This window comes from Bubalus bubalis, chromosome 17 (genome assembly GCF_019923935.1).
Source record: "Bubalus bubalis isolate 160015118507 breed Murrah chromosome 17, NDDB_SH_1, whole genome shotgun sequence".
Taxonomy (NCBI): domain Eukaryota; kingdom Metazoa; phylum Chordata; class Mammalia; order Artiodactyla; family Bovidae; genus Bubalus; species Bubalus bubalis.
Window position 1 is genome coordinate 21790995 of NC_059173.1, and position 27840 is coordinate 21818834.

Genomic DNA, 27840 nt, shown 5'->3' on the forward strand with positions numbered 1-27840 from the left:
GGTGGCCCCATCCCATCTTCCCCCCAACCCTCTTGCTGTGGGACACCTGCCCTGATCAGGCTCACATTTGGGGTTTTTGCTCCAAGCCACCAGCAAGGCATCTCGGCAGTTGGCTTTCTTGGCAACAAGGGCTCTCAGGAGGCTCTCTGTCCTGGGCTGCAGCCTGTGGATGGGATGCAGGACATGGAGCATCTTGAAGTCCACTGCCAGGCCAGCCCTGCCCATGAGGTCTCCTTCCCTCCATCTCACTAGGGGTGCCGGGTGGATGAAAGGATCTAGACTCCATCACCTCCTACCACTTGCCTCTGATCCACCCACCCAGGCTGCTTCTGTACTTGCTGCTCATCCCATTTAGAACCTTCCTCCAGACCTCTGCCTCCCTCACAGCCCTGCCTCCCCTGAACCTACTCAGTCAGGCTTTCCTTTTCTTTCCCTGCCCGGTGCCTCATTCCCATGTCCTGCTCTGTCCCTTCATGGCTGGGCCACCACCTGCCCCTTGTACTAGTTGTTCAACCTCCCTGCACTGGAACATCGCACAGGACATGGTCGTGGCTCGATCCCAGCATGAGAACACCGCCGGCACAGAGTGGATGCTCAAAACCAAGTGCTGGTGAATGACCTAGTAGGCAGGGGCTCCTGGAACAGCCCCATCCTGAATCCCCGGGGGGTGCAGGTGTGTGTGCCTCAGGCCCCTTGCCTGGTCTGGGGTGCCAGCCTCAGGAAGAAGGAGGCAGCTTCTTTGGACTGGTCCATGGGCAGAAAGAAGAAAAAGACAGGAGTGTGTGTGCTTAGTCGCTCAGTCGTGTCTGACTGCGACCCCATGGACTACAGCTGGCCAGGCTCCTCTGTCCATGGGGATTCTCCAGGCAAGAATGCTGGAGTGGGTTGCTATTCCCTTCTCCAACGGATCTTCCCAACCTAGGGATCAAACCCAGGTTTCCTGCTTTGCAGGCGGATTCTTTATCATCTGAGCCACCAGGGAAGCCTTGAGAGAGGAGCAGGCAAAAGCAGAGACCAGGAGGAAGGGCAGGAGTAAGATGATGGGTGGGATCGGGGTGGCTTCATGCTCAGTGGGCAGAAGCCCCCAGGGGCACAGGTGTACTGGGTGCCTCCTGCTCAGACCTGGCAGCTCTATAATAGGCTGACTTGTTTAGTCATTAAGTCGTGTCTGACTCTCTGCAACCCCATGAACTGAAGCCCACTGGGTTCCTCTACCCATGGGATTCTCCAGGCAAGATTACTGAAGAGGGTTGCCATTTCCCTCTCCAGGAAATCTTCCCGACCCAGGGACTGTCTCCAGCATTGCAGGCAGATTCTTTACCACTGAGCCATCTGGGAAGCAAACAGGTTGGCTAGTATCTCCCCCAAAGACCATGTCTGCCTAGAACCTCAGTATGTAACCTTATTTGGAAAGAAGGTCTTTGCAGATGTAATTAAAACAAGGTCAAATGGGAGAGAGTGGACCCTGGATCTGATAACCTGAGAAGACACAGAGACGAGGGAAAGCCATGGGAAGAGAGAGGGAGAGACCAGAGGAATGTGGTGGCCAAGGAGTGCCTGGAACCACGAGGGGTGGGAAGAGGCCAGGAGGATCCTCCTCTGGAGCCTTCAGAGGGAGCACAGCCCTGCTGACATCCCAACTTTGAACTTCTAACCTCCAGGATTATGAGAGAATACACGTCTGCTGCTTTAAGCCCCTCAGTGGGTAGGGATCTGTTATGGCAGCCCCAAGACACAGCTCCTCCACCACCACCTGCCTGCTCCGATGCTCCCAGGGAAGCCCATACCTGGCCCATGTCTTCAGCATCGTGCTGGGGCTGGACAGCAAACAGCCCTTGTATGAGGCCAGCTTGGGGAAGACCTGGGGAGAGATCACAGGATGGTGGGGAATCCAGGGCTCATATCCTGCCCATGGTGCCAAGGAAGAGGCCAAGGGAGTTGCTGGGCTGCCTACCTGCCCCTCCAGCAGAACCCGGGCAAAGTGTTTGTAGCAGTCAAGGCCTTCTGGAAAATCCACCTGGACAGCCGGGAGCGGCCAGCCAACGCGATCTGGAGCACAGGAGCTGGTGAGCGAGGGGCCGCGATGGATCCCCATGGCTCTCCGCTCAGTCCCATCCCCACCCATCTGCAGGGTCCTGCAGCCTGGGATGACACTGCCCAGGACGCAGACACTTCCCAGGGCACACAGGATGGGGAACCACGTGTCCACTGGAGCCCAAGGGCACTGGGAAGTCACCCTGACTCACAGAACACGCTGGCCCGGTGACACAGCATCCGGCCCTTCTCGGGGCAGTAGGCGGGGGGCGGCTCCTCCAGGGGCTTGTCAAACTGGCAGTAAGAAGGCAGCAGGACCGGGATCCACTGCATGTCCACGGTCGATACACCTGGGGGCCCGGAAGATAGGGATGAGGTCTCAGCAAGGGGCTTGTGGGCTCTCCCCACACAGGTCCGGTGACACAGCTCACCAGAGCAAGGGGGTCAGGTGAGGGTCCAGCCAGTTGCACTACCTTTCATGTACATCTTAGTGGTCTCCACGATCTCCTGGTAGACCACAAACTCAGGGAGCTCCTTGAAGAGCACAGAACTGGGGTGGATGAAGACAGGGTCGTCGAGGAGGGGGGTCTGCAAGAGAGATGGTAGGTGGGTATGAGTTTGGGAGATACATGAGCAGCGAGTGAGGCTGACCCCTGTGAATTCAGTTACATCCTCGGCCAGAAAAGCAGGACAGCATCCATCAAACGACAAATGGCTATACCAGCAGGGTGTGTCCACTGATGGAGCGGGTAGCCTGCTGGGAGAGGTACAGACACAGGCCACAGTTATGACCCGCCCAAAATGGGAGACTGAGCTAAAAAAGTCAGTGTGAAAGGCCACACAGGGCAGGATCCCATTCATGGGAAACGTGTTAGAACAGCAAATCCATGTAGACGGAAAGCAGACTCAAGGGGTGTGGATACACCTGTGGTGGATTCATGTTGATGTATGGCAAAACCAATACAATATTGTAAAGTAATTAGCCTCCAATTAAAATAAATAAATTTAAATTAAAAAAAAAAGGGGGGGTGTGGAGATTCAGGGAAAATGTGGAGTGATACAGTGATGGGTACAGGGTGTCTTTTTTGGGGTGATAAAAATGTTTTGAAATTAACTATGGTAAAAAAAAAAAAAAAAAGAAATTAACTATGGTAATGGTTACACAACTCTGTGAATAGACCAGAAACCTCTGAATTGTACATTTTACAGTGGCGAGTATGGGATGTGCTTTCTGTCTCTGTTCAATGAAGCTGGGGGGAAGCTCACGCCCAAAGGGAGAAGCGGCTGCATTGTCATTTTACCTTGGTCCTAGGTGGGAACTTTCCCAGGGACGGTGGGACCAGTGACCAAGGACGAGAGGCCCACCCAGAGCCAAGGGTCCCCCCAGCTGCTGCTCACAGGCATCCTGACACTGTCCAGAGCCAGGGGTCTTAAGTGCCCAGGCTGCTAGGACACGAGACAGATGGGAGGATGAGCAGGGCAGGGGCCCTGGGCACGACTGCCCTGCTGGCCATTCCCGGGCCAGTGGCAAACCTTGTAGGCGTTCTTCCACTTGTCGTCTACCAGGTCCTCGCTCTGGACTTTGCGGGCCAGGTGGTCACCCAGGCCGGCTGTCACAATCTGCCGCAGGTAGGTCACCTGGTTCTCGTTAGGCGGCTGCATCTTAGGGTCCACGAAGAGCCCGGCCTCAGGGCACATGGTGTTGACTGAGAAGGGAGCCAGGTGTCAGTACAGCCGGGCCCGGGGCTGGCTCTGCCTGGCCTCAGCCACTTGTGTATCTAGGCCCCTGTGCACAGAGGTTGCCGGGAGACAAGGCCCCCAGTGGGACAGAAACAGCTGCTCACACGTCTGCTCCTTCCTTGGGACAAAACCCCAGTTTCCTTGTGGGCAGCAGACTATGCTGAGACAGCCTGCACTCGCCTCCCTGTCAGCCTCGGGGCAGGGAGCACACCCACCCAGGAGACCCAGTGCACGAGCCATGCTCTCTGAGGACAATGTGGAGACAGACCATCTCTCCCGAGTGCCCTGTGCTGCAGGGCCCTGGCGTGAGACCCAGGGCGAGGCTTCCTCCTTCCACATAAGAAGGATCTGAAGCCCACTGTGCAGCAGGGAGGAGATGGGGCTTTGGGCCTTGCTGTTTGCATGCGAGGGAGCAGAAGGGTGAAAACAAGAAGGACCAGGAAGGCAGGAGGGAAGAGTGGGCTTGTGGATCTTAGTTCCCTGACCAGGGATGGAACCTGTGCCCCTTGCAGCAGAAGCCCCAAGTCCTAACTGCTGGACTGCCAGGGAATTCCAGGGCTTTCTGTTATGAGGTTTGCAATGTAAATCTGTCTTCTCTAGAAAACCTTCAGTGAAACCCAAGTTGTTTAACTTAAAAAAGAAAGAAGGAAAAAAGGGGAAGGAAGCAGATCCCTGGGCTGGACAAAGATCTGCCACCCACGCCAGGCCCTGATGTGGCTTCAAACAGGTCTGGTCCTCACTGTTCAGACTAAAGGGGGGTGGAAAGTGGAGGGCTGAACCACCACCTGCTCCCCAACTTCAACAAGAGGGGCCCCTTCCACTGCTGGAGAAACAAACCAGGATTGGACCCTACTTGAGAGTAGAGACCCCTGGATGTGGCCACTGGGCAGGTGCAGCCAGCAGCTGGTCCACACTAGACCTGGGACAGAGGGCAATGAGAGAGACATCATCAAGGAAAAGATGAGATTGACAGACAACCTGATGAGAGACAGTCCAGTATCACTGCCCTGCTCGTGTGTGTGTCCTCAGAGGATCACAGAAGTGCCGCACACTACAGTAAATTTTACTGAATATGTGAATCCGCAAATACTGAATCTATGCATAAGGAGAACCGACTATATGTAGATGACATTGCTCAGAATGTCAACAGGGTCAAGTTCTCTGCCGGGTGTTGCCCAAGGATGGGAGGAGGCCGGAGGGTGGGGGGTACCTGCGGTGGTCAGCTGGCCCCGCAGGCGCCGGATCTCCATCATGGCCTTGTACCGCAGTCCGTTGGCCTCGCAGAACTGGGGTGAGCAGCCTGAGTACTCGCAGGCTCCCACGGCGCCTGTGCAAAGAGGAGGGGAGCGCTTGCTTGCTGCCCCACCCCGCCCTCCCACCCTCCCCACCACCCCCAGGCCACGCCCACGTTGGGCACTCACCCAGCAGTACCATGAGGTCTCCAAGCTTCAGAGAAGCTCCTTGCCCTGCCCAGATCCTCTTCATCTGAGCCACGCGGGCCCGCTTGCCCTTCAGTCTGGCGAGCTCCTCGTCACTGGCGGCTGGCCTACGAGCACACGCCACTTGGGCTTTTTGCCCTGATGCTTGGGCCATAGGGGCAGGGGACCTGCCAGTTACTCAGAGCGGGCCCAGAAAATGCCTGGTGGGGTCTCTGATCACCATGATCGTGGTCTTGGGAACTCCCTGGAGGACCAGTGGTTATGACTCTAGGTTTCCACTGCAGGGGGCACAGGTTCGTTCAATCCCTGGTCAGGCAACTAAGATCCTACAAGCCTTGTGGCAGGGCAAAAATAAAAAACAAACCACACACCCCCTTCCCCCCAACCCAGAGATCTGTAAAGACTGGAACACTGGCAGGGAGCAGGGAGAATGCAGATTTCATATAAGACCACTCACTGAGTCAGTTATGTCCCAGGAGGCTGGATTTCACAGCATTGCTCAGCCCATGGTGGGCTCCCCCAACCCACGCACCCCGATCCCTGAATGCCCGTCCCACAGCCCCCAACCTGTCCAGCTCTTCGAACAGCTCCCGGACGGTCATGGCGGCCACAATGGTGATGGCGTAGGGCAGGCAGCCATGTTGCCTGCTTAGCGCCAGCATCTTGGCATAGCGTGGCGCCACAGGGAACGTGGCCATGGTCCTGCCCAGCTCGGTGATGGGGCAGCTCAGCCGGGACCTCTGCAGCTGCTTCACCCTGGAGGATGGAGGGTCACCTCGGAGAGGGGTCAGAGCCGAGAATGGGGCAGGAGCTGGGCTCCCTGCTTCCCTCAAGTCCCTCCCCTACCTTTCTGTTTTTGGGGGAGCCTGCAGGGCACCCAGTGCAATCAGCAGCTCCTCAGCAGCCATGAGGGCCTCCATGGAGGGGGGTGTCGGAAAGGGGAAGTTGATGACCTAGGACACAGGGAGCCGTGGTGGGAGACATGTGAATGCAGTGGAGGGCTGGAGGAGGGGGCGAGGGCAGGTCTGGCAAGGGGATGGGGCTCCCACTGCCTACCCTCCAAGCACCACTCATGCTCAGAACATGGGACATGGGGGCCTGGGCACACTCAAAGTCCCTGTGCCAGGGGAACTCCAAAGGCCCTCTTTGTTCATTCAGTCACATCATCTCTTACCCAAGAGCATGTACTGAGCACTTCGTGTGCACCAGGGGCTGTTCCTGGTGACAGAGGTTGATAAAACAAGACAAGGGCTGAACTGGGATATTGGGATTGACATGGAAACACTACTGATACTATGCATAAAATAGCTAACTAACAAAAACCTACTGTATAGCAGAGGGAGGGAATTCTACTCAGTGCTCTGTGGTGACCTAAATGGGAAGGAAATCCAAGCAAGACGGGAGATACATATACATATAGTTGATTCACTTTGCTGTACAGCAGAAATAAACACAGCACTGTAAAGCAACTACACGCCAATAAAAACAAAATGAAAAAAATAATAAAAACAAGACAAGGGCTCTGGCCCCACTGAGCTTTCATTCCAGATGAACAGTGAGTATACACGTGAATCAACAGTCTCACGGAGAAAATGTGCCCAGACAATGAGATGATCAGGGAACAGAGAGTGACCAGCCTCAGGGATCGCCTGAGGGTTGCTTAGAAAGAGTGACCAAGTCAAAACCAGTGTTCAGATAAATAGTTGTACACAAATGTTCAAGGCAGCATTAGTTGTAGGGGCCAAAAGGTGAGAACAACCCAAATGTCCATCAACAGGTTCTTTGACAGTGAAAAAAAAAAACCCAAACATACTAATGTAATGAAAAGCATGATCCTCTCTTTTATGATGTTATCTTACTGTGAACTGAATTGATTGATAAATGAATTTTAAATTGGCTAAAACAAACAAACAAAAATCCACAACGTTGACTGAAAGAAGTCAGATAAGAAAGAATAAGTATCAAAGGATTCTATTTTTATGAAATGTCCAAAATGTAAATTCCACAGAGATTAAAAAGTAGACTCATGGTTGCCAGGGGCTTAAGGGAGGAAGGCTTGGGAGTGACAGCTGATGGGGAGGGGGTTTCTCTGCCTACACCACCCCTCTGGGAGCAGGGGAGAGGCGAGTGACCCTTCCCCTAGAGGACCAAGTGGGCAGAACATCCCTTGAGCCGCAAGGTCACTGACCGCCCTCTCCTCAGAAGGCACAGTACTGGGAAGGTGGGGGTCTCACAAGAGACCACCAGGGAGGGGCTGGGTGAGCACCACAAGGCTCAGCTCTCAGGGCCACAGGGAATGGGGAACAGCCCGGGAAAGGGGAACAGACCATGAGGGGGCTCAGGCTGCCCCAAAACACCAGCCTGAACCCTGGGACAATGGCAGGTCAGTGGCATGAGGGCAGGGCTGTGGCTACAACTGACCTTTTCGATGTTGAGAGCTTTCATCTGAAGGATCAAATCCTCCACCGGCCTCCGGGTGATTTCAGGAGGGGGGTACTTCTCAAAGTCACCGAAAACTGCAGATGAGTAGAGTCTGAGCAGAGGGAAGTATCAGAGATTTTAAAAAAAGGAAGTAAAAAAAGAGACTCAGCCAAACTACCTGGGGTTGAATCTTGACTCCACCACCTTACTAGGCAAGGTATGTACCCTCTTCCTGCCTCACTTGCCTTACCTGTGAGATGGGCTAACACAGCAGCTACCCCATCGAGACTGGGAAAGATACTTTATTATTTAAAATTATTATTCATTTATTTGGCTGCGGCGTGCAACATGTGGGATCCTAGTTCCCTGAGCAGGGATCGAACCTGCGGCCCCTGCACGGGGAGCGTGGTGTCACCACTGAACCACCAGCGAAGTCCCCAGTGAAGGTACTTTAGGTGTCACACAGAGTGTTTACAACTGTGCCTGGCACATGGCACTCAACTACTTTATTTCTTACTACTTTTCTTTGCATAGTTTCTCAATTTTCTTTCTTTTTTTTTTGTATTTTAAAGCAAGGTTGAAAAGAACGGTGTAGTTAGTTATTGGAAAAAAAAAAACCAAAAACCCAGCACATAAACTGGGAGAAAATTATCTGCCAATGATACCTCTGACAAGGATCTAACATCAGGATCATCAGGGAATACTTACAACTCACCAATCAAAACACAAACATGACTGAAAAATACACAACACGTACAAATGGCCTATAAGCATGTGAAAAGATGCTCACTGTCATTAGAGAAATGCAAACCAAGACCACTGCGAGATACCACCTTGTACTTTCATTTTCATGAAGTGGAAAATAGCAAGCATTGGAGAGACGTGGAGAAATTAGAACCTTCACACACTGCTGGTGGGAATATAAAATGGGGTGCCTGCTGTGGAAACAGTCTGGCGTGTTCCTCAAAATGTCAGAATCACCACATAACTGTGAGATTCTACTCCCTAGGTATTTACCCGAGAGACATGGAAACAGACATTCAAATACTTGTACATGAGTGTTCACAGCGGCACCATTCACAAGGGCCAAAATGTGGACGCAGTCCAAGTGTCTATCAGCTGATGAACAGGCATGGGAAATGTGGGCCATCCAATGTGCAACAGAATGTCGTTCTGCCATTAAAAGTAACGAAGCACTGACACAGGCTGTGGACGAACCTTGAAAACATGATGTGGGGTGAAAGAAGTCACATACAAAAGGTGACATACCGTCTGATTTCCTTTACAGGAAATGTCCGGAATGATCAGATCCATACAGGCAGGAAGGAGATAGTGGTTGCCAGATCCTGGGGGGTGGGGATGGTAGGGAGGTGTGGGGAGAAACTGATTACTGGGTATTGGGTTTCTTTTGCAGTGATGAGAATATGTGAAAGTGAATAGTAGTGGGACTTCTCTGGTGGTCCAGTGCCTAAGGCTCCACATTCCCAGTACAGGGGGCCCAGGTTCATTCTCTGGTCAGGGAACTACATCCGACACGCCACAACTAAGACCCGGAACAGCAAAATAAATAAATAAATAAAAATACACTTTTTTAAAAAAGAAAATTAATAATGGTGATGGTTGTACAACTCTGAATATATTAAAATCCACAGAATTGCACATTTCAAAATGGTGAGCTTTATGCCATGGGAATCTGATGTCAATAAAGCTATTAATAAAATAAAAACAAAGGTGCTAATAAACACAGGGCCTGCTATCAGTAGCGGAATAATGAATAATGCAAGTGCCTGAAAGCCAACAGGAAAGGGTGTGTAAACCCCAAGGAAGGACACAGTCTCCAGTGGGACATGGGACCCCCTTTCCCCGGACGAGGGTGGGTGACCACTGCACAGTAGCCCAAGGACACTGGGGGGCGCCAGGGAGCCCCACCTGTAGCAGTGGCCAGGCTCTGTCCGGCCCGCGCGGCCTGCCCGCTGATCAGCTGAGGCCTGGGAGACCCAGGTGACGCGGAAGGAGGACACGCCAGTGACACGGTCGTAGTGCCGCTTCTTGACCTTTCCACAGTCTACCACGTACTTGATGCCTGGGATGGTCAGGGACGTCTCGGCTACGTTGGTGGCCACGACACAGAGCCGTGTCCCCTCTGGGGGAGGTTGGAAGACCTAGGATGGACGGGAGGGTGGCAGCAAGAAAACTGATCACTGTCTTGCCAGTCAGGGAAGAAATCATGGGACTGAGGTCAGAGGAAGTCAGCAGGAAGGGCAGGGCCCAGAGGTGACGAGGTTGATAGGTTCTCTCCTTGCCTACAGCCACTGCTCCCAAACTGAACGTGGGCATGCTCTCCAAGTAGGAGACCCCAAGACCCTTTCAAAAGCCTGGAGTGTTGATCTAACAGCTGATGGGGAGGTGACCCAGGGCCTGACCCGCCCCCATCTCAACGTCCTAGGAACCCCTGCTGGGCATCCATCCCAGAGCCCACCCGGTTACCTGCGCCTGCTTCTCCGGGGCCAGCAGCGAGTACAGAGGGAGCACGTGGAGGGGGAGCGAGGCATCTGGCTGCTCACCTGCAGGGGCAGCAGAGGTCGGCTGTATCTTGTGCCCCCAGCTACTGGCACCCCTGCCTGCTCTGCCAGAGAGGCTCCCCTGCAGCTCCACTGCCAGGGCTCAACCCCGGGCACTGGCAGAGAGGGTGGGCACACTGCATTCTCTCCTCGGGAAAGCCCCCAGTCCTGCATGGGGATCCCTAAGGGCTTGATCTCAGCCCCTCTGACCCCCGACTGCCTGCAAAGCCAAGCCTGGGAGCGTCGCCCCCATGACAACCAGCACAAGAGCTATTTGAAGGCCTCCTCTGTGCTCCGTGGTTTCAGGAGCTCAGGAGACAGCAAAGGGTGGAGCAGGCAGAAACCCCAGCTCCCCTGCGGGTCATCCCCAGGGATGATTCCTCGCTCGATCCCAGCCCGTGCAGCAGGAACCAGCGGCCTGGGGCTCAACAGGCAGTGAGCCGAGTCCCTGCCAGGTCCCACCTCCGTCCGCTCCGTGGTCCCCTAAGTCCAGGTCCAGGTCGGAGCCCAGGGCCTCCTCCTCCTCGTCGTCCATTTCTGCCTCCCTATCCTCATCGCCTTCGCCCGCTGGCAGCACCGAGTAACTGTCCAAGCTGATCTGGGGCAGCGTCTATGGTAAACAAGACATCAGTATAGAGGGCTGCAGGTGGAGATTGGTGTCGCGAGCAGAGTCCGAGGCCACATGACCCCAGGCTGGTCACATACTACCCCTGCCTCAGTGTCATCTGGGAGTCAGGGGTGGTCACAGGACTGCTTGCAGGGCTGCCCTGAGGATGCAGAGCTAACACACGTGAAGCCCTGAGACCGCTGCCTAGCACGGTGTAGAAGCAATAGTGAAGTCGTGCAAATGCCCTGGGGGTGAAAGCCCCCAGTGCCCGGCCCGCCCACCCCCAGCTCTCCAGCAAACCCCAAGGGCTGCTTTCTCTGTCCCACCCATCCTGGGCATTTCTGCAGGCCCTGCTCAAGGCCCCAGGGCTGGGCCTTCCAGAAGCTTCCTCCCAGCCCCCAGCATAGGGAGCCTGGAATGTGAAATCCCAGCCCACCCTCCAGCCCCTGAAGCGGTACCAGCCAACCACTCTCTCTTCAGCAAGAAGGTTCTAGATCCCTGCTGCCCAACAAGGTCACCAGCAGCCCTGGGGGCCCACTGGGCACCCGAAAAGTATCTAAAATGACCAAGGAATTGAATCTTAATTTTATTTGGGGTTTTTTCTGGCTATGCTGTGTGGATTGCAGGATCTTAGCTTCCTGATCAGGGATTGAACCCAGGCTCTCAGTAGTTAAAATACTGAATCCCAACCACTGAATCACCAGGGAACGCCCTTATGTAGTTTTAATTAACTTTACATCTGTGCAGGTGCACTGGGCTGGTGCCTACCACGCGGACAAGGCAGCTTCAGAGCCTGGGCTGCCTTTTCTGGCCTCTACGTACCATGGCCTGGGCCTTCTTCGCCCGTGCCCGTGACTTCTTAAACCTCCTTGTTTCTTCTACTGAATCTCTTTGATCGTCCTTTTCTGGGAAAAGATGAACCAATTAGGAAGAAAGATATCTCCAGGCTCATGCCAGGTAAGCAGGATCCATCATTCACTGTCCAGGGTCATTGATCACCATTCACAGGGAAGGGAGGGCAAGCAAGGGACTGGCTCCTTTAGGGAGGCTTCAAAGGCCAGGCCGCCTGCCCCCAGCCTCTTCGGTGATGGGCTTGCACTTGGGGTTACCTGGGGGCCTGTGTCTGGTGAGGGGGAAGGCTCTTCTCAGCCTGCGGCACAGCGCGTGCACCTCCGCCTGCCCCGTGAGGAACACCAGGATGCCGCCTGCAGGAAGAACCAGACCCGCCGTGACCCACTTGTTCACGTGGCAGACGTGGCCTTGGTGATGACCGTGTGCCAGGCCCTCATCTGAGAGCTGGGGCGCAAGGAAGCGCTGGTCAAATCAAGGCTGCAGAGGCCCACACGAGCAACGGGATGAGCTGGGACGAGGAGCTAAACCTATACCATGGAAACAGGCATTGAATCCCTGGACATGAGCACTGGGAAAGCAGGTCTACTCCCAGGAAGTGGGCGCAACCCAAGTATCCATCACCTGGTAAATGGATAAATGGAACTACCAGAGTATGTGCCATGGGGATGTGGCAAGAACTGTGAGGGCGGGGGTCAGGAGGGACACTCAGGTGAAACACACCTGTCCACTTGCTCCGTATCTGTGGGGACAAAAGGCACTCACAGCCCCACTGTCTGGTTAGTCCCTGAAGCCTCGCTATCCTTGGGGCAGAACAAGGCAGGGCAGGTGCAGTGAGTGCCCCGGGACCACTGCAGACACTGAGGTACAGAGAGGCCAAGTGCTACCCCGAGCCCCCACTGCCTGCACCTCCGGGTCTGGAAGGGGAGGACCCCTCGCCCCACCCCGCCAGGGTCTCACCTGCGGGCAGCATGCGATGGATCTTGCAGACCTTCCGGAAGCACTCCCCACTGTAGTCTTCCAGTGGCGTCCGCTTGTTGAAGTGCACTGTCACCGGGAACTGCCGGGACTCGACCTACCGGGAGGCACTGGGTTGGGGGTGGGGGATGACCTGAGCCAGGCCTGAGCCCTCCCCCTTCCTTGAACTCTGACCATGAAGGCTGCTACCATCCCAACCCACAGGCAACCCCAAGCTCTGCTGTGGCTGACAGAGGGGCCCTCCTCCCCCGGCAGCCCTCAGACCCTGGCCTGGATGGTACCTTGATGACCGGGGGTGGCTGGGTGAAGAGCCGCTGGTTCTGGGTGAAGTCCTCCACTCGCAGCGTGGCCGACATGATGAGCAGCTTCAGCGGTAGGTGCCTCTGGGGAACGAGAGACCGGGGACCCACGGCCACCCGGGGCCAGGAACACTGACGGTGGGGTCAGGGGAGACTTCTGCCCTCTGGGGAACAAGAGACCGGGGACCCACGGCCACCTGGGGCCAGGAAAACTGACGGCAGGGTCGGGGGAGACTTCTGCCCTCCTGGTCTCATCTCCAGCCCCACAAACCTGCTCCTCAGCCCCTCTTCTGGATGCCAAAGATCCAAGAAAAAGTTGAAGTGGATGGTAGTGGCCTGTTAAAGGAGCCCTTAAGATTCCCCCCCATGAGGGACTTCCCTGGCAGTCCAGTGGTTAGGACTCAGCACTTCTACTGCTGAGGACCAGGGTTCAATCCCTGGTCGGGGAACTAAGCAGTGTGTCATGGGGAAAAAACAAAGGCTTAAAAAAAAAGATTCCCGAGTAAGCTCTGATGACGTTATGCGAGACAGGAGGGCTGAGCTTGGGGTCCACCCCACACACGGGAACAGTGGGTATGGCTGCTGTCAGTCCCCGCCCGACATCATGACTGTCTGTCTGTCCCCAAAATGGACAAGGAGGCGCAGCCTGACTCAGGGATGGGTGCAGTGGGTGTGCCTGGTTTTCAGCCTTTTCAGCAGCACCTGCTGTGCCCTTCATGGTGGGCTCTGCTCTCAAGCCCGTGGAAGCTGTCTCCTGAAGCTTGTAAACTGCAAACCCCGGAAGTTCAGTGTCTTTGGTAAACAAAAGCCAAGGTGAGAGGCACAGTGCAGACCAAAGGTTCTGCCTCCTCCCCAACACAACCTCCCCTGTCTGGCCCCACCGCATGCACCTCTATGACCCCATGCGTCTCCTGTTCTTCCCACCTCACTCGCTCCGCTTTGCCACCCTCAGCTGCCTGACCATCCTCAACGCACAAATCAAAACCACAGTGAGATGCTGCTAGAATGGTTGAGGACTAAAAACATGCAAAATGTCAAGTGTGGGTGAGGATGTGGAAGGCAGCCTGTACACTGTGGGCGAGAACACGGGAGGCGTGACCACTGCAGAAGCCAGTCTGGAGTGGCTCAGATGATTACATGAGGAGCCCCTGTGGGACCCAGCAACCCTGCCCCTGGGACAGGCCCAAGAGAAAGGAAACACGGCCCTTAGACAGACATTCACAAGAGATGGAAAGTGGGAAGAGCCCAAGTCTCCAACGGTAGATGAATGGGTATATGAAATGTGGTCCAGCCACACAATAGATGATGATTCGGCCATAAAAAGGAATGAAGCACTGACACACGTGACAATGGGGATAAACTCTGAAAACGTGCTAAGTGAAAGAAGCCAACCACAGAAGGCCACATGCTGGGACCGCCCTGGTGGTCCAGTGGCCAAGACTCTGCTCCCAATGCAGGGGGTCTGGGTTTGGACCCTGATCAGAGAACTGGATCCTGCACACGGCAACCAAGATCAGAGATCTTGCATGCCACAACTATGACCTGGCGCAGCCAAATAAATAAATTAAAAAAAAACACACATACTGTGTGATTTCATTTATGTGAAACATATGGAATAGATAAATCCACAGAGATGGGAAATAGACTATGGATACCTTGAGATGGGAGAGTGGGGGAGGACCATGGAGATAGCTAACAGGTTTCTTTTCAGGGTGATGAAAATATTTTAAAGTTGACTGCAGTGATGGCATATAACTCTGAATATGCTAAACCCACTGAATTGCACACATTAAATGCATCAATTACATAAAGTTAACAAAAAAACCCCCAAATGAAAACCCGACACAAGCCCTACACCTGCCCCAGGGCCTTTGCACCTGCTTTTCTTGACATTTATAATCTCCTCCTCTCAGCAGCTGCTTCTCACTCCTTCCCTTCCTCCAACCCCCTACTCAAAGGCCACACTCTCTGTGAGTCTCATCACACTACCAACCCTCTACCTTCTGCCTGATTTTGCTCCCTCTTCCTGGTTTTGTCCACCGGGAATTCACAGGCTTCTGAGTGGCTTACTGCCAACTGCCTTCACTAAAATGGAAACCCCATGAGGGCAGGAACCTGTTTTGTTCACTGAGAGCTGATCGGTGCCTGGCACACAGCACACACAGAACTGATGTCTGATGACATCAGCAAAGGAGGAAGGCACGTGGGGTGAAGTCTGGGGGAACCAGGCGCAGCCTTCCAGAGCCCTCTCCTGGGCGGTCACACAGGACATGCTTCATTCCCCCAGCAATGAGTTGTGATAACACGTATGACTGTCCTCTACCAGGATGCCTGTAGACACTCAGCGCCCAGGGTTCTTCGTTGGGGGTTGGTCACGTGGGCACTCTCTGCCTGGTACCTGCCAAATTCTAGACTCCCTGAAGGAAAGCAGTTGTCAGCATGAACTGTGTAGTTTGTACAGACAGTCCAGGCCCAGGGAGCCCCTTTTATCCATCAGGGAGAGGTGGGAGCCCCCCTGAAATCCAGGATCCCAGATACCAGCCAGGGACATTTGTAGGGACAGCAGCCTCGTCATCTAAGAAGGGGGTATAAAAAAGCATCAACTTCTCAGTGGGACTGGTGGGAACTGTTCCATGGCACCCCATCCTAGCACAGCATCCCTTTGACGACCATCCCTGCCCAATCGAGGGATGGGGCAGGTGGAGGGAAAAATTGACCCCAAGCTGGGCGCAGGGTGTCTCACAGCACATGGAGTATATGGGCTTGGTGGCTGGCCCCACCAGTTCTGTGGATTTCAAAGACCTGGCTGGTGTCTTAAAGCCAGATGCAATGGGGTCTGGCTAAGTGCATGCATGCTCAATCATGTCCAGCTCTTTGTAGCCCCATGGACTATAGCCCGCCAGGCTCCTCTGTCCATTGAATACTGGAGTGGGTTGCCATTTCTTTCTCCAAAGGATCATCCTGACCCAGGGATCAAACCTGCATCTCCTGCACTGGCAAGTGGGTTCTTTACCACTCAGCCAGTCAGGAAGCCCACAGTGTCGCCTGGCCCACCATGAACTCTTTGCTTGAGCCTCTTGCTCTGACAGAGGGAAAAGTAACAGATGACGAGGAGGCTGAACCTAGGGTTGGAATCTGTTTATACCAAGACCCAGAGCCCCGGCTCCTGGCCTGGAGGAGGCTGTTCTAGGAGACCCTCTCACGGCAGCAGTCCGGGTGTGGATGGGCGTGGGCTGAGTGGGCCTCGGGGTCCCCCGGCACCTCCTGCCTACCTTCTCCCGGAGACACACGATGCGGGACAGGAGGCCGATGAGGATGTCAGTGTACACGCTCCTCTCGTGGGCCTCGTCGATGATCACCACCTTGTACTTCAGCAGCAGGAAGTCCTAGGGAGGAGTGGGGAGGAGGTCCAGGGATGAGGACGGCCACCTGGGCTGGAGCACCCCAGGATGAGTGTGCCTCCCAAAGCACCCACTCAATGAACCCCTTTGGTAGCTGGCATGGATTCAAGAGCACTTGGCCTGCAGGGGGTCGTCGCCTATGACCCCAGGCCTATTTCTTCATCTGTAAAATGGGACAAGAGGACCCATCTCAAGGGGTCATGGAGAAGTTTCGATGACAATTACTGTTTGTAAAGCAGACAACACAGAGCCTGGGGCCTGGCAGAGAAACTGCTAGAGAAAAGGCAGCTGTGATCTATTAGAGCCGAGCTACCAATGCGGGTGGTAGGGAGGCAGGCAGGAAACAGGGACCAGGGGATGTTGGGTGGGGACCAGGGGAAACAGGGCAGCACACGCCACACAGACAGGGGCCATCAGACCCCAAAACACACTCACAGCCGCCTTCACAGTGATCTTGGCTGGCCTCGAGGCAGAGGAGGCAGGAGTCACCTCTGCCCTCCCCAGAGACCCCTGCCTAGGGGAACCTCAGACAGCCAGTGGGTAGTAGTGTGCTTTTGGCTAATGCATAAAGTCTGTGAACCAAACTGCAACAAACATACAAGCTCACATGTAATGAACACCTATTAGGTGTTCTGCTAAAGTGTCTTCATGCTTCACATGATTTAAAGCAATTAGGAGGAAAGTACCAGCTTGCAGATCAAGAAACCAAGGCCCAGAGAGGTTAAGTAACTTATTCAAGGTCACACAGCAACACAACAGTAAATGCAGTGCTTTGCCAAAATTTGTCATGCTGGCTGCTCACACCCTGGGTGACATCCTAGCTTCCCACCCTTACGCTTAGCAGCCTTGTTCTGTGACATGAGAAAAGCAACCAACCTTCTGGATTTCCTTGAGCAAGACCCCATCAGTCATGAACTTGATTCTGGTCTCTTCGGTCACGTTTCCTTCATATCGGATCTGGTAGGAGACGACCCTGCAGGCACAAGCTCCGGATCAGTCCCCTAGAGCTGCAGCTGCTCGGGGTGGTGGCTACTCCAAGGAGACCAGCAGAGCAGGCCTGGTCCCTCTAGGCAGGCGGCTAAGGGTAGGGCCCACCAGCTCACCTACCAAGGCCCAGACACTGGGCCACTCTGCCTCCCTCTCTAGGACCCTGGCCTCCAGTGTGAGGGCTGAGGGGAGCTCACAGACAAGTCCAGAGCATATTAATCACACATGCACACAGATCTTGGCTGGAGCCTGATGTAAACAATCAACTCTAAACACTTTTCAGGAGGCAACCCAGGAAATGGGAACACAGAAGGAACACACTCAGAAGTTAGGACATACTTTTTAGTGATGGTTATAGTACTACAATTATGTTTATAGTTGTCTTTAAAAAAAAAAGTTACAGGGAATTTCCTGGTGGTCCTAGGGCTTCCCTGGTGGCTCAGACGGTAAAGAGTCCACCTGCAATGCAGGAGACCCAGGTTCAGTCCCTGGGTTAGGAAGATCCCCTGGAGGAGGGCATGGCAACCCATTCCAGTATTCTTGCCTGGAGAATCCCCATGGACAGAGGAGACTGGTGGGCTACAGTCCATGAGGTCGCAAAGAGTCAGACAAGACTGAGCAACAGGCACCCTGGTGGTCCAGTGTTTAGGACTCCGAGCTTCCACTGCAGAGGCCCAGGTTCAGTCCTCATTTGGGAAACTAAGATCCCCAAGCTACGAGGGGCAGCCAAAAACAAACAAAAATCCCCCAAACAGAGTCTTGATCTTTCAGACCTACACGATGAAATATTGAGGCTGAGATGATAAGACATCTGAAACTTGCTCCCCAAGAACTGAGGGAGAGCATGGGGCACAGATGAAACAGAGCTGGTCATGAGGTGACAATTCCTGAAACCGGGTCTCGGGTACATGGGGGCTCGTTATACTAGTCTTTCCACTTTTGCATGTGGTTGGAAACTTAACACTAACGAGTTAAATAGAGAGGATGAAAGAAAGTGGGGGCAGCTTTGTGTATACTATAAATGTCAAGATATGCAATGAAATGGCATAGGAAAGATACTGACATCTGTGAACAGCCTCCAGGGTGAACGAGGGCGTGTGTCATGGCTCAGCTCGGTGGGCCTGGAGGGCTACCTTCAACCCTCCCCCATGAAGCAGAGCACTCACCGTGGCGACAGATTCATCTCCTTGGCTACTCGCTGGGACATGGCCACGGCGGCCACTCGGCGGGGCTCCGTGACGCCGATGATGCTGTTGTCGCTGTGAGGGGGAGAAGGCAGGGCTGAATTTCAGGCAGGAAGGAGCTGAGCCAGCAGGCCCGAGGCTGCTGTCCCTACAAATGTCCCTGGCTGGTGTCTGGGATCCTGGATTTCAGGGGGGCTCCCACCTCTCCCTGATGGATAAAAGGGGCTCCCTGGGCCTGGACTGTCTGTACAAACTACACGGTTCATGCTGACAACTGCTTTCCTTCAGGGAGCCTAGAATTTGGCAGGTACCAGGCAGAGAGTGCCCACGTGACCAACCCCCAACGAAGAACCCTGGGCGTTGAGTGTCTACAGGCATCCTGGTAGAGGACAGTCATACGTGTTATCACAACTCATTGCTGGGGGAATGAAGCATGTCCTGTGTGACCGCCCAGGAGAGGGCTCTGGGAGGCTGCGCCTGGTTCCCCCAGACTTCACCCCACGTGCCTTCCTCCTTTGCTGATGGAACATTGTGTCCTTCACTGTAGGACCTGGAGTCTTCCAAGAAAATTGCTGAACTTGGGGGCGGTCTTGGGGACCTCAACATACACGGGTCAAAAGGGCTAACAGGAGACGACACACCGCCGCTCCCACTAGGAACTGATCTAAGTGTTTTACACAAATCCAGTCATTTCATCTACATAACAACCCTGTGAAGTAGGTAGCAATGATGGGCCCCCATCTCACAGCTGAGGCAACTGAGGCCCAGAGAGCTTAAGGAGCTTGCCCCAAGTCATACAGCATGTCAACCACAGAACTGGAATCAGATCTCCAGGAGCCCGTGCTCCTAACAACTTCGGGGAACCACGTCCACTGTCAGCTGAGAGACCTGCGGGGGACCCTGTGGCCAGCCCCCACCTGCTGTAGCCTGCTTCGTAGAGAAACTGCGGCACCTGGGTGGTCTTCCCGCTGCCGGTCTCACCACATATGATGACGATAGGGTGCTCAGCCACTGCCTCCATGATCACTTGTTCTTCAGAGAGAATCGGGAGCTTCAGCCGCTCTTCCTGGTGAGAGAGAGGAAGTCAGAACTCAGGGAATGGGGGGTAGAGGGGGGTTGCAGCTGCTGCAGAAGGGCAGACGGGATGAGGGGTCTTTGCTCAAAGCAAGATTATACAGGTGATGTGGTTCCTACAAAGGCAGAAGCTGGCACCCAGTCAAGGGGGAACAGGTGGGCCCCTCTGGAGGATGCAAGCCTTGACGGCTGGGGAGGGGGCCAGAGACATGGGTTGGGTCCTTCGGAATGTCACACCCGGCATCCAAAGGGTCAGCCTGGTGCAGAGAAGCCCCTGTGCGGCACAAGAACCCTCCGCTGCTGCTGGGGGGAGTTCACACTTATGGAAGAGTCAATTCAGCAAACAACCGGGTGCTAATTTTACCAAAATTCAGGATGTGAGACACAGCATCACATCCTAGGTGTGATTCTGCTAGGTACTCACACATGAGTGTATGCACATGCACACACAAGTATTACATAGTGAGGGAGGGGTTTTGTGAACCCCTGCTTGCTCTGATTATGTGTGAAGCATGCCTAATTTTAAAACTTCTGTTCTCTACTTCTATTGGTTAAAAAAAGCAGCACTGGCCATCTCATGACCCCGTGATGGCTGTGACCTCCAGTTTGCAAACCCTGTCCCCCAAAGTTTTGTATCTGTGATGACGAGAAAAGGACAAGAAAATGTAAAGCAGCAGAGAAGATGGGAGCAAAAAGCAAGAACATCTCAAATGTCCAGCCGGAGATGACTACTTAAACCGAGCTCTATTCAAGTAGAGGAATACTCTATAGCAGTTTCAAAACCGAAACCAAACCAAATGGACCTCAGTGACATACATCTTCACAGATAAGTAAATCCCAGGAACGTAATGCTGATTAACAAAAAAACAAAGCGCAGGAAAACATATATGATACAAGGCCACTTACAAACCTAGGCTCAGGAATACACTTGTGGAAAAACCACAGCGAAAGGCCAAGGGAGGAACCCCGGGGGGCACCAGGGACCCTGGATGGTGGAGCCTGGGTCGCTGAATCAGTGTGTGGACCAGAATCCCATACCTCTCACTTGCCAGTGGATAGCATCAGGCTCTGACATCACCTACAAGGAAACCTTTGTGGCGTGAAGCCAGTGGCACTTCAAAGTCTGTTACAGCAGTGAGCCCACCCTAATTCTTTATATGTGTCCAGGGAATTTGTAATTTCCTCGATTCTGTCTTATTGCAGCAAAAATTTGAAGCCCTTGGACGGACCAGGGTCAAAAGCCCTTGGATGGACCAGTGTTACAGCTCAGTTTTATTCAGAAAGTAAAGAAAAATACATCCTCAAGGCGTGAGGGCATGCAACCCAAAAGACAAGAAGAGAAGAGAGGCCCCCAGCCCAATTTTGGCTCTTCTTTTTATATGTGTTTTCCTCCTCCCTCTGGGCCTGCCCTATGTAAACTGGGCTAGCCAGAAGTGCCATTTGTTTTACCTGAGGTCTTCACTCTGGTCCTCGGACCTTCCTTTGTTCTATTTTCATGGGCTTTTCCCTTCCTTGTCTTTTTGCCACCGCCATTCTGGACTCCTTTTTCCTATTCTAACTACCTAACATATATAAGCATACAAATGTACCTGTGACCGGAATTGCAATCTCATTAAACTGTGTACGTTAAGTTGCTTCAGTTGTGTCCAACTCCTTGCGACCCTATGGACTGTAGCCCACCAGGCTCCTCTGTCCAGGGATTCTCCAGGCAAGAATACTGGAGTGGGTTGCTGTGCCTTCCTTCAGGGGATCTCTCCGATCCAGGGATCAAACTTGCGTCTTTTACATTTCCTGCATTGGCAGGTGGGTTCTTTACCACTAGCACCACCTGGGAAGCCCTCTCAGTAAACTACTACTTTTCGTATCGAACAGTGACTATTTTCTATTCTTTTCCATTAAAAAAAAAAAAAGCTGGTCACAGCCCACATGTTTCCACAATCTAATCTGTGGTTTGAAACTGCTACTCTGAGACCCATGAGCCCTCTGCCTCAGGGCCTTTGCTTAGGCAGTTCTCAGTATGGGATGGCCCCCCTGTTCTCAGCTGGTCACCGAGCTCTTATCTCAGAAGATACTTTCCCTGATGAGCCTATGTACTCCCGCACTGCCCCTTCATGGTACCCGATCTTCCCCTCTGTGGCTCTTGTCCCTCCCCTTGTGTGACACTGTGTTGTCTATCTTGGTCTCGTCTGCTGGACTGAAAGCTCCAGAGGCTGTAGACTGCTCTACTTCCTGGGCTGGCGGGTGGACGGAGTAACCACCATCTACAATGGGCCAAACCCTGAGGCATCACCAACCTCAAAGCAGTCTCATTAAATGACTTATTCTTAATTGGAACAATGTACTAATATTTTCTATTCTATTCTTCCATGGGCCTTGAGCTTCCTGTCCCTTAATCTTGTTGTCGTGACAACCCAGTAAGACAGTCACTTTACCAGACAAGGAAACCAAGTGCAGAGAGGTGGAACCCTTGTGAGTAGACAGGTACCCCCATTCCACAGATCAAGAAAACGGGGCCCAGGAACGAGCTGGGCGGTGGAGCGATCAGCACTCCGTTCCAGGCCAACTGACTCCATAGCCTAAGCTCTTGTCCCGAGGAGTGGATACTTGGGCCAGGACCCGTGGTCAGAGGCTGCAGGTGACAGAGACCAGAAGATGAGAAAGGCAGCTGACACCCACCACATGCCAGGCACTCATTCATCACCCTGACAAGGCGGGTACAGCTATCCCCCTTTTCCAGACGATGAAACCTAGACGCAGAAGGCAACGCAACCTGCTCAGATCCTGAGATGCCTTCTCGCTGTACCCACAGCCCCTCACTGTACTGACCTGATCCCCTAAGCGCTCCATCAAACACGGGAGCGACCAACCTGCATTTCGGGGGAGCGGTTCACGGGGATGAAGACTGCGGGCTTCGATGGGGGCCTGGCCAGGGCAGAGGCTGCCGCGGGAGTAGCTGCTGGAGGGGCAGGAGTCTCAGCTGGGCCGCTGGGCACTGGGCTCTGGCCCCTGGCCCCAGATGGAGCTGGTGGCACGTGCGCTGGGGCCGACCCTGCGCTGGCCTCTGACCGATTGTCTGTTGGGGCCTCCTCGGGTTCAGAGTCCACTGAGGATTCAGACTCCTCTTCGGCCTCCTGGCGGCGGCGCTTCCGGTGGGCCCCACTGAGGCTGCTGATCTTCTCTGGACCCTGGGCTGCCACATCATCCAGTTTCCTGCAGGGAAGGCCAGAAATCAGGCTCTAGGATGGGCCAGCCAACCTGAGGCAGCTCTGGGTTGCTGAAGGCTCCTCAGCGGGACTCAGGGGCCACATCCCTTCCTGCCTCAGGGCCTTTGCACCCGCTGTCCATGGTCCCTGCAGGTAACTTCTCCCTCACTTGACTCAAAGGTCACCTCTCAGGAAGACTTCCCCTGACTGCAGCCTCAATCACCTCTCCCACTGCCTCCATCCTCTTCTGCTCTTTTCTGCGGAGCAATTACAGCACTAGATTTACATGTCTCTATCTAACTACTGCCCGTCTCCCCACTATCAGAACGTAAGCTCCTCATGGGAAGAGACTTAATTTTTGTGCACTGCTCTATTTCTAGGGCCCAGAGGAGAGCCTGAGACGCAGTTTGCATTCAACAAGCAGTCATTAAATGCGCCACAAGTCTTATGGGACGGTACTGGAAATAAACACGGTGGGCCAAGTGTGAGAGAGCAGGGAGCAGGGGCCTGAGCTGAGGGAACACATGGGCCCCACCTAAGGCCAGCTGCCCTGTGGGAATGCCAGCTGGTGTGGCCACATCCTTCAACGGGTCAAGACTGGGGCAGGAAGGGGAACCCAGGATTTTAACATGAAATCTCCTAATTCTTAAATATTGACTGTGGAAGTGTCTGTCTTCCCCAAATTCGTGGCCACCCAGATACTCAAAATGTGATCTTATGAATGGGGTGTTTGCAGATGTCATGAAGATGAGGTCAAACTGAGTTAGGGTGGGCCCTAAATCCAGTGCCTGGTGTCCTTATAAGAAGAGAAAACAGAGACCCAGACCCAGACAGAAGAAGGCCATGGAAGACTGAGAGACATGGAGGACACTACAGTGGCACACAGATTGGGGTGATGTGGGCTGCAGAGCACCCAGGACTGCTGGCACCACCAGAAGCTGGGGCACAGAACGGAACAGATTCTCTGGCCTCTGGCAGGAAACAACCCCAACGACACTTTGACTTCGGACTTCTGGCCGTCAGAGCCACGAGAACAAATTTCTCTTGTGTTAAGCTACCTGGTTTGTGGTGCCTGGTTACTGAAGCTCTAGAAGACCCACACGTGGGCAAAAGATTGCAGCATATTAAGCAGCATGTGAGGTCTCTACCCATTGGACGTATTTTAGCACATGGGTCATTACAAACGTATTTTCTCATAACTCCAGAAGACCCCATGACTCCCAAGACATTCCCCCGCCCTAGGAGTCCTGGAGGGAGGAACGGGCTTCTGAGAGGAACCTGGTGTCTTACTCTTTGGTGTGGTACATGCGTTCTCCAGTGCCCAGCTTGGACGTGGTGTAGAAGAGTCTCATCTCAGCTTCTGAAACCTGGACTTCACTCAATTTCTGTAGCATCTCAGCTCGCTGGGGAAGAAACGAGTGTGTTATACATTTGGCATCATGAGCCTCTTTAGAAGGGAAGTTGAGACTCTAAATAAATTTACAGCATCTCTAACACCCACAGTCTTTTTTAAACCAAAGGCTGAACTTCAATTGCCTGGCATCACAGTGTTCTTAACGTTGACAGACATGTGAGCTTGGGGTGGCTTCTCGTCCCCTTACAGAATCTGTGGTTGGATAAACAAGGTTCTCTTTGCCCCATGGTGTGTCATAAGAGATTATCGACTAGCCAGATGCCCATCAAAGGGAGATGGAATAAATAAAGTAGGGCCCATCTGTATAATGCAAGACTCCCCGGCAGTTAGTACAAGAGAGGAATAGCTCTTTGTGTGATGGGAAGTAGTCCCCACGCTATCTGGAATAAAGCAGTGAAAGGTGGGCCCAGTTGGCTTCCTTCCTCTGGGTGAACGAGTCACGAGTATTTGTTTCACTATTCTTGAAATTATACAGATACTTTAATATGTGCTCATATATGTGTATATATGTACACACACATATATACACACATGCACAAATTTCTTAATTGAGAAAAGAAAAAACAATGTACAAAACAGCAAGCAAAGATGCTCGCAGGGTTAAAAACAGCACACACTCACAGGACAGTGAGTCCTCCCCTGGATGAAGAGCTCCAGGGGCTGATGGCAGAGCTGCTAATGGCAGGCCTGTGTGTGTCCTCTGGTGGTCACAGCACCCTGTGTGGTCACCCTGTCAGAAAGACTAAGGAGGGATGGGAGAGAGGTTCAAGAGGGAGGGGATATATGTATACTTATAACTGATTCACGATGGTATACAGCAGAAACTAACACAGCATTATAAAGCAATTATATTCCAATTTAAAAAGACTGTCAGGAAGCAGTCTCCTGAAGTTTCTTGGTCTCAACACACTAGCATTTAGAGTCAGATAATTTTTTGATGTTCTGGGCACTGCAGGCTATTTAATAGCATCCCAGGCCTCTACCCTGCAGAATGCTAGTAGCATCCTCCAAATCGTTACAACTCCAAAAGTCTCCAGACTTGGCCAAATGGTCTCAGTGGGGGCAAAACTGTCTCTGTTGAGTCACTGCCCCAGACCCAAATACCAATTTATAGGAAACTGGACAGTGGAAGAATACTTTTTAAATTACACAGATAAAAAAACTTAATCCAGACCATGGGAAAGTTTTTGAGACAAACAAACCAATCTCTGCAACAAATGATATGGGGGAAAGACAAGAGATGGGGTGGGGAGCGCAATGAAATGGTGCAAAGTTTGACTATTTACTGGATATTTGATGGTGTTTTGAAAAAATCTGGATGTGTTAAAGGCACTGCAGTTATTGGAAATGGTCTTTATTTTAGAGATGCAAACGAAATATTCAGGGATACAATGCTACATAATGGGTTGAATGGTGGCCCTTCAAAAAGATACATCCATGTCCCAGTGCATGCTAAGTTGCTTCATTCATGTCCTACTCTTTGCGATCCCATGGACTGAAGCCTGCTAGGCTCTTCTGTCCATGGAGATTCTCCAGGCAAGAATACTGGAGTGGGTTGCCATGCACTGCTCCAGAGGATCTTCTGAACTCAGAGATCACACGCAAGTCTCTTATGTTTCCTGCACTGGCAGGCGTGTTCTTTACCACTAGCGCCACCTGGGAAGCCTGTGTCCCAGGATGGGATCTTATTCAAGTTAAGGGTAATTAAGGATCTCAAGATGAGATACTGGATTAACCAGGTGAGTCCTAAATTCAAAGACAAGTGTCCTTATCAGAGATACACAGAGGAGAGACACACAGGGGAGCAGCCCATGTGAAGATGCGGGCAGAGAATGCAGTGATGTGGCCACAAGCCAAGGAAACCTGGAGCCACCAGGGTTTGGAAGAAGCCAGGTACTGCCCTCCCCTGGAACCTTCAGGAGGCGCATAGCCCTGCCCACCCTTTGATTTCAGACTTCTGGCTTCCAGATCAGCAAGAGAACCCATTTCCATTGTTTAAGACACCCAGCTGGTGGTCATTTGTCAGGATAGCCAAAGAAACAGTACAGACTGAGGCTGCCTGGGCTCTGATCTACGAGGTAGGAAACTGACTGGCCGTGGAGATGATTGAGGTTGACCATGGGCTCGACAACTGTTGAAGTTGGTGACTGGTAGGTACACGGGAGCTCGTGACCCTAATGTCTCTACTTTTATATATGCTAGAATTTCTCAATATAAAATATTCTCCTTAAAAAAATATTAAGTAAAAAAGGTCAAAACTCTCTAGGATAAAGTTTAAAAAATAAACAAAATGAATGCAGGGAGGAGAATAAACAGTGAGCACATTGATCGACTGACTCCTGGTTCAACAAACATGGTATCTACAAACCTGAACCCATTCCAGACTGACAGACACCCCAGAAGCATGTCCTCCTTCGAGGGCTGGAAGGTTCTGATTCTGCGTGTCCCACAAGGGGCATTAGTTATATGTGGCTATTTGCATTTACATTAATTAAAACCAAATCACATTAAAAATTCAATTTCCCTGCAACTTCCCTGGTGGTCCAGTGCCTGGACATGCTCCCAATGCAGGGGGCCTGGGTTCGATCCCTGGTCAGGGAATTAGATCCCACATGCTGCAACTAAAGATCCTGCATTCTGCAACTAAGACTGGGTGCAGCCAAATAAATACATTAAAAAAAAAAAAAATCAATCCCTCAGTCTGACTGGCCACATCTCAAGTACTCAACAGCCACACATGGCTGGTGACCACCATATTGGATGCTGCAGACAAAGAACTTGTCCTTCATTCCAGAAAGTTCTATCTGACGGTCCTATTGAAAAGATCATGTCAGGGGACACAGACCCCTTCCCTCCCCATCCCTTGCCAGTCTGCAGGGCTGAGTACAGACATAGCATGCATACCTGGCTCTTCTTCTCCTTCTGGTCTAAGATTCTCTGCAGCATCTTCCGTTCTTTCTTGGTCAGCGGCTTCTTCTCCTTCTTGGACAGGGGAGGGGCTTTGGTCTTTTTCTTCTTCTTCCCGGGAAGGACAAGAGCGTTGCTTGCATCGACTCCTTTCAACGTGTCCTTATCTGAAAAGATATGCTCGCCTGACCCACAGCCCTGGAGGCTAGATAGCGAGGATGCCTAGGGTCTCAAGAGGCTATCTTAATGCTGTTTTCCTCCGGGGGGGCCCTTCTGCCCTCTGTGAGAGCCATCCAAGCACCTGCACAAGAACGGGGATGTAGGCCCGCCGCACCTTCACTACACTGTCCATCCAGCACCTGCCACAGGCCAGCCTCCGCCATGAGTCAGGTACCTCCACCCTTGTGTTTTGGGAAGACAGGAGGTAGAGCAAGGAGGGAATAAACTACACCAGTGCGTTCCTCCCAGTAGGGTCCTGCTTTCAGAGAGCCTGTGAGATCAAAACCACTTTTACAATAACTCTAAAAGATACTCTCTTCCGGGTGTACAGTGAACTAAGTACTGAGCTTGTGTTATATCTATTTTTAAATGTCGGCGTTTTTGGGAATTCTCTGGTGGCCCAGTGGTTAAGACACCATGCTTTCACCGCAAGGGGTGCAAATCCATTCCTGGTTGAGGAACTAAAATCCCACGTCACAACTAAGCTCGTGTGCTGCAGCTGCTGAGCCCACGTGCCACAACA

The 27840-nt window shown here is 52.8% G+C and overlaps 1 protein-coding gene and 1 non-coding gene across 4 annotated transcripts in view; one reads left to right on the forward strand and one right to left on the reverse strand.

The window, feature by feature from the left end:
- DHX37 (DEAH-box helicase 37) overlaps positions 1-27840 on the reverse strand; it is a 31105-nt gene that overhangs the window by 587 nt on the left and 2678 nt on the right. The window contains exons 2-26 of one of the 3 annotated variants that reach the window (XM_006050000.4): positions 27096-27265; positions 24068-24180; positions 22442-22784; positions 19418-19566; positions 18483-18575; positions 17206-17302; positions 16201-16314; positions 12911-13012; positions 12612-12726; positions 11912-12007; positions 11625-11707; positions 10658-10805; positions 10122-10198; positions 9564-9796; positions 7635-7746; positions 6060-6166; positions 5781-5969; positions 5196-5320; positions 4985-5101; positions 3568-3740; positions 2508-2622; positions 2247-2384; positions 1955-2049; positions 1788-1861; positions 66-163 (exon numbers count right to left, since the gene is read on the reverse strand). In XM_006050000.4, coding sequence (XP_006050062.3) covers positions 66-163; positions 1788-1861; positions 1955-2049; positions 2247-2384; positions 2508-2622; positions 3568-3740; positions 4985-5101; positions 5196-5320; positions 5781-5969; positions 6060-6166; positions 7635-7746; positions 9564-9796; positions 10122-10198; positions 10658-10805; positions 11625-11707; positions 11912-12007; positions 12612-12726; positions 12911-13012; positions 16201-16314; positions 17206-17302; positions 18483-18575; positions 19418-19566; positions 22442-22784; positions 24068-24180; positions 27096-27265 — 3276 coding nt within the window. Of the gene's footprint in view, positions 1-65; positions 164-1787; positions 1862-1954; positions 2064-2246; positions 2385-2507; positions 2623-3567; positions 3741-4984; positions 5102-5195; positions 5321-5780; positions 5970-6059; positions 6167-7634; positions 7747-9563; positions 9797-10121; positions 10199-10657; positions 10806-11624; positions 11708-11911; positions 12008-12611; positions 12727-12910; positions 13061-16200; positions 16315-17205; positions 17303-18482; positions 18576-19417; positions 19567-22441; positions 22785-24067; positions 24181-27095; positions 27266-27840 lie in introns of all 3 variants that reach the window. The other 2 variants (XM_044930290.2, XR_006545582.2) reach the window with 2 other exon arrangements.
- TRNAR-UCU lies at positions 13305-13377 on the forward strand. The gene has a single exon. It is a non-coding gene; the product is annotated as a tRNA-Arg (tRNA).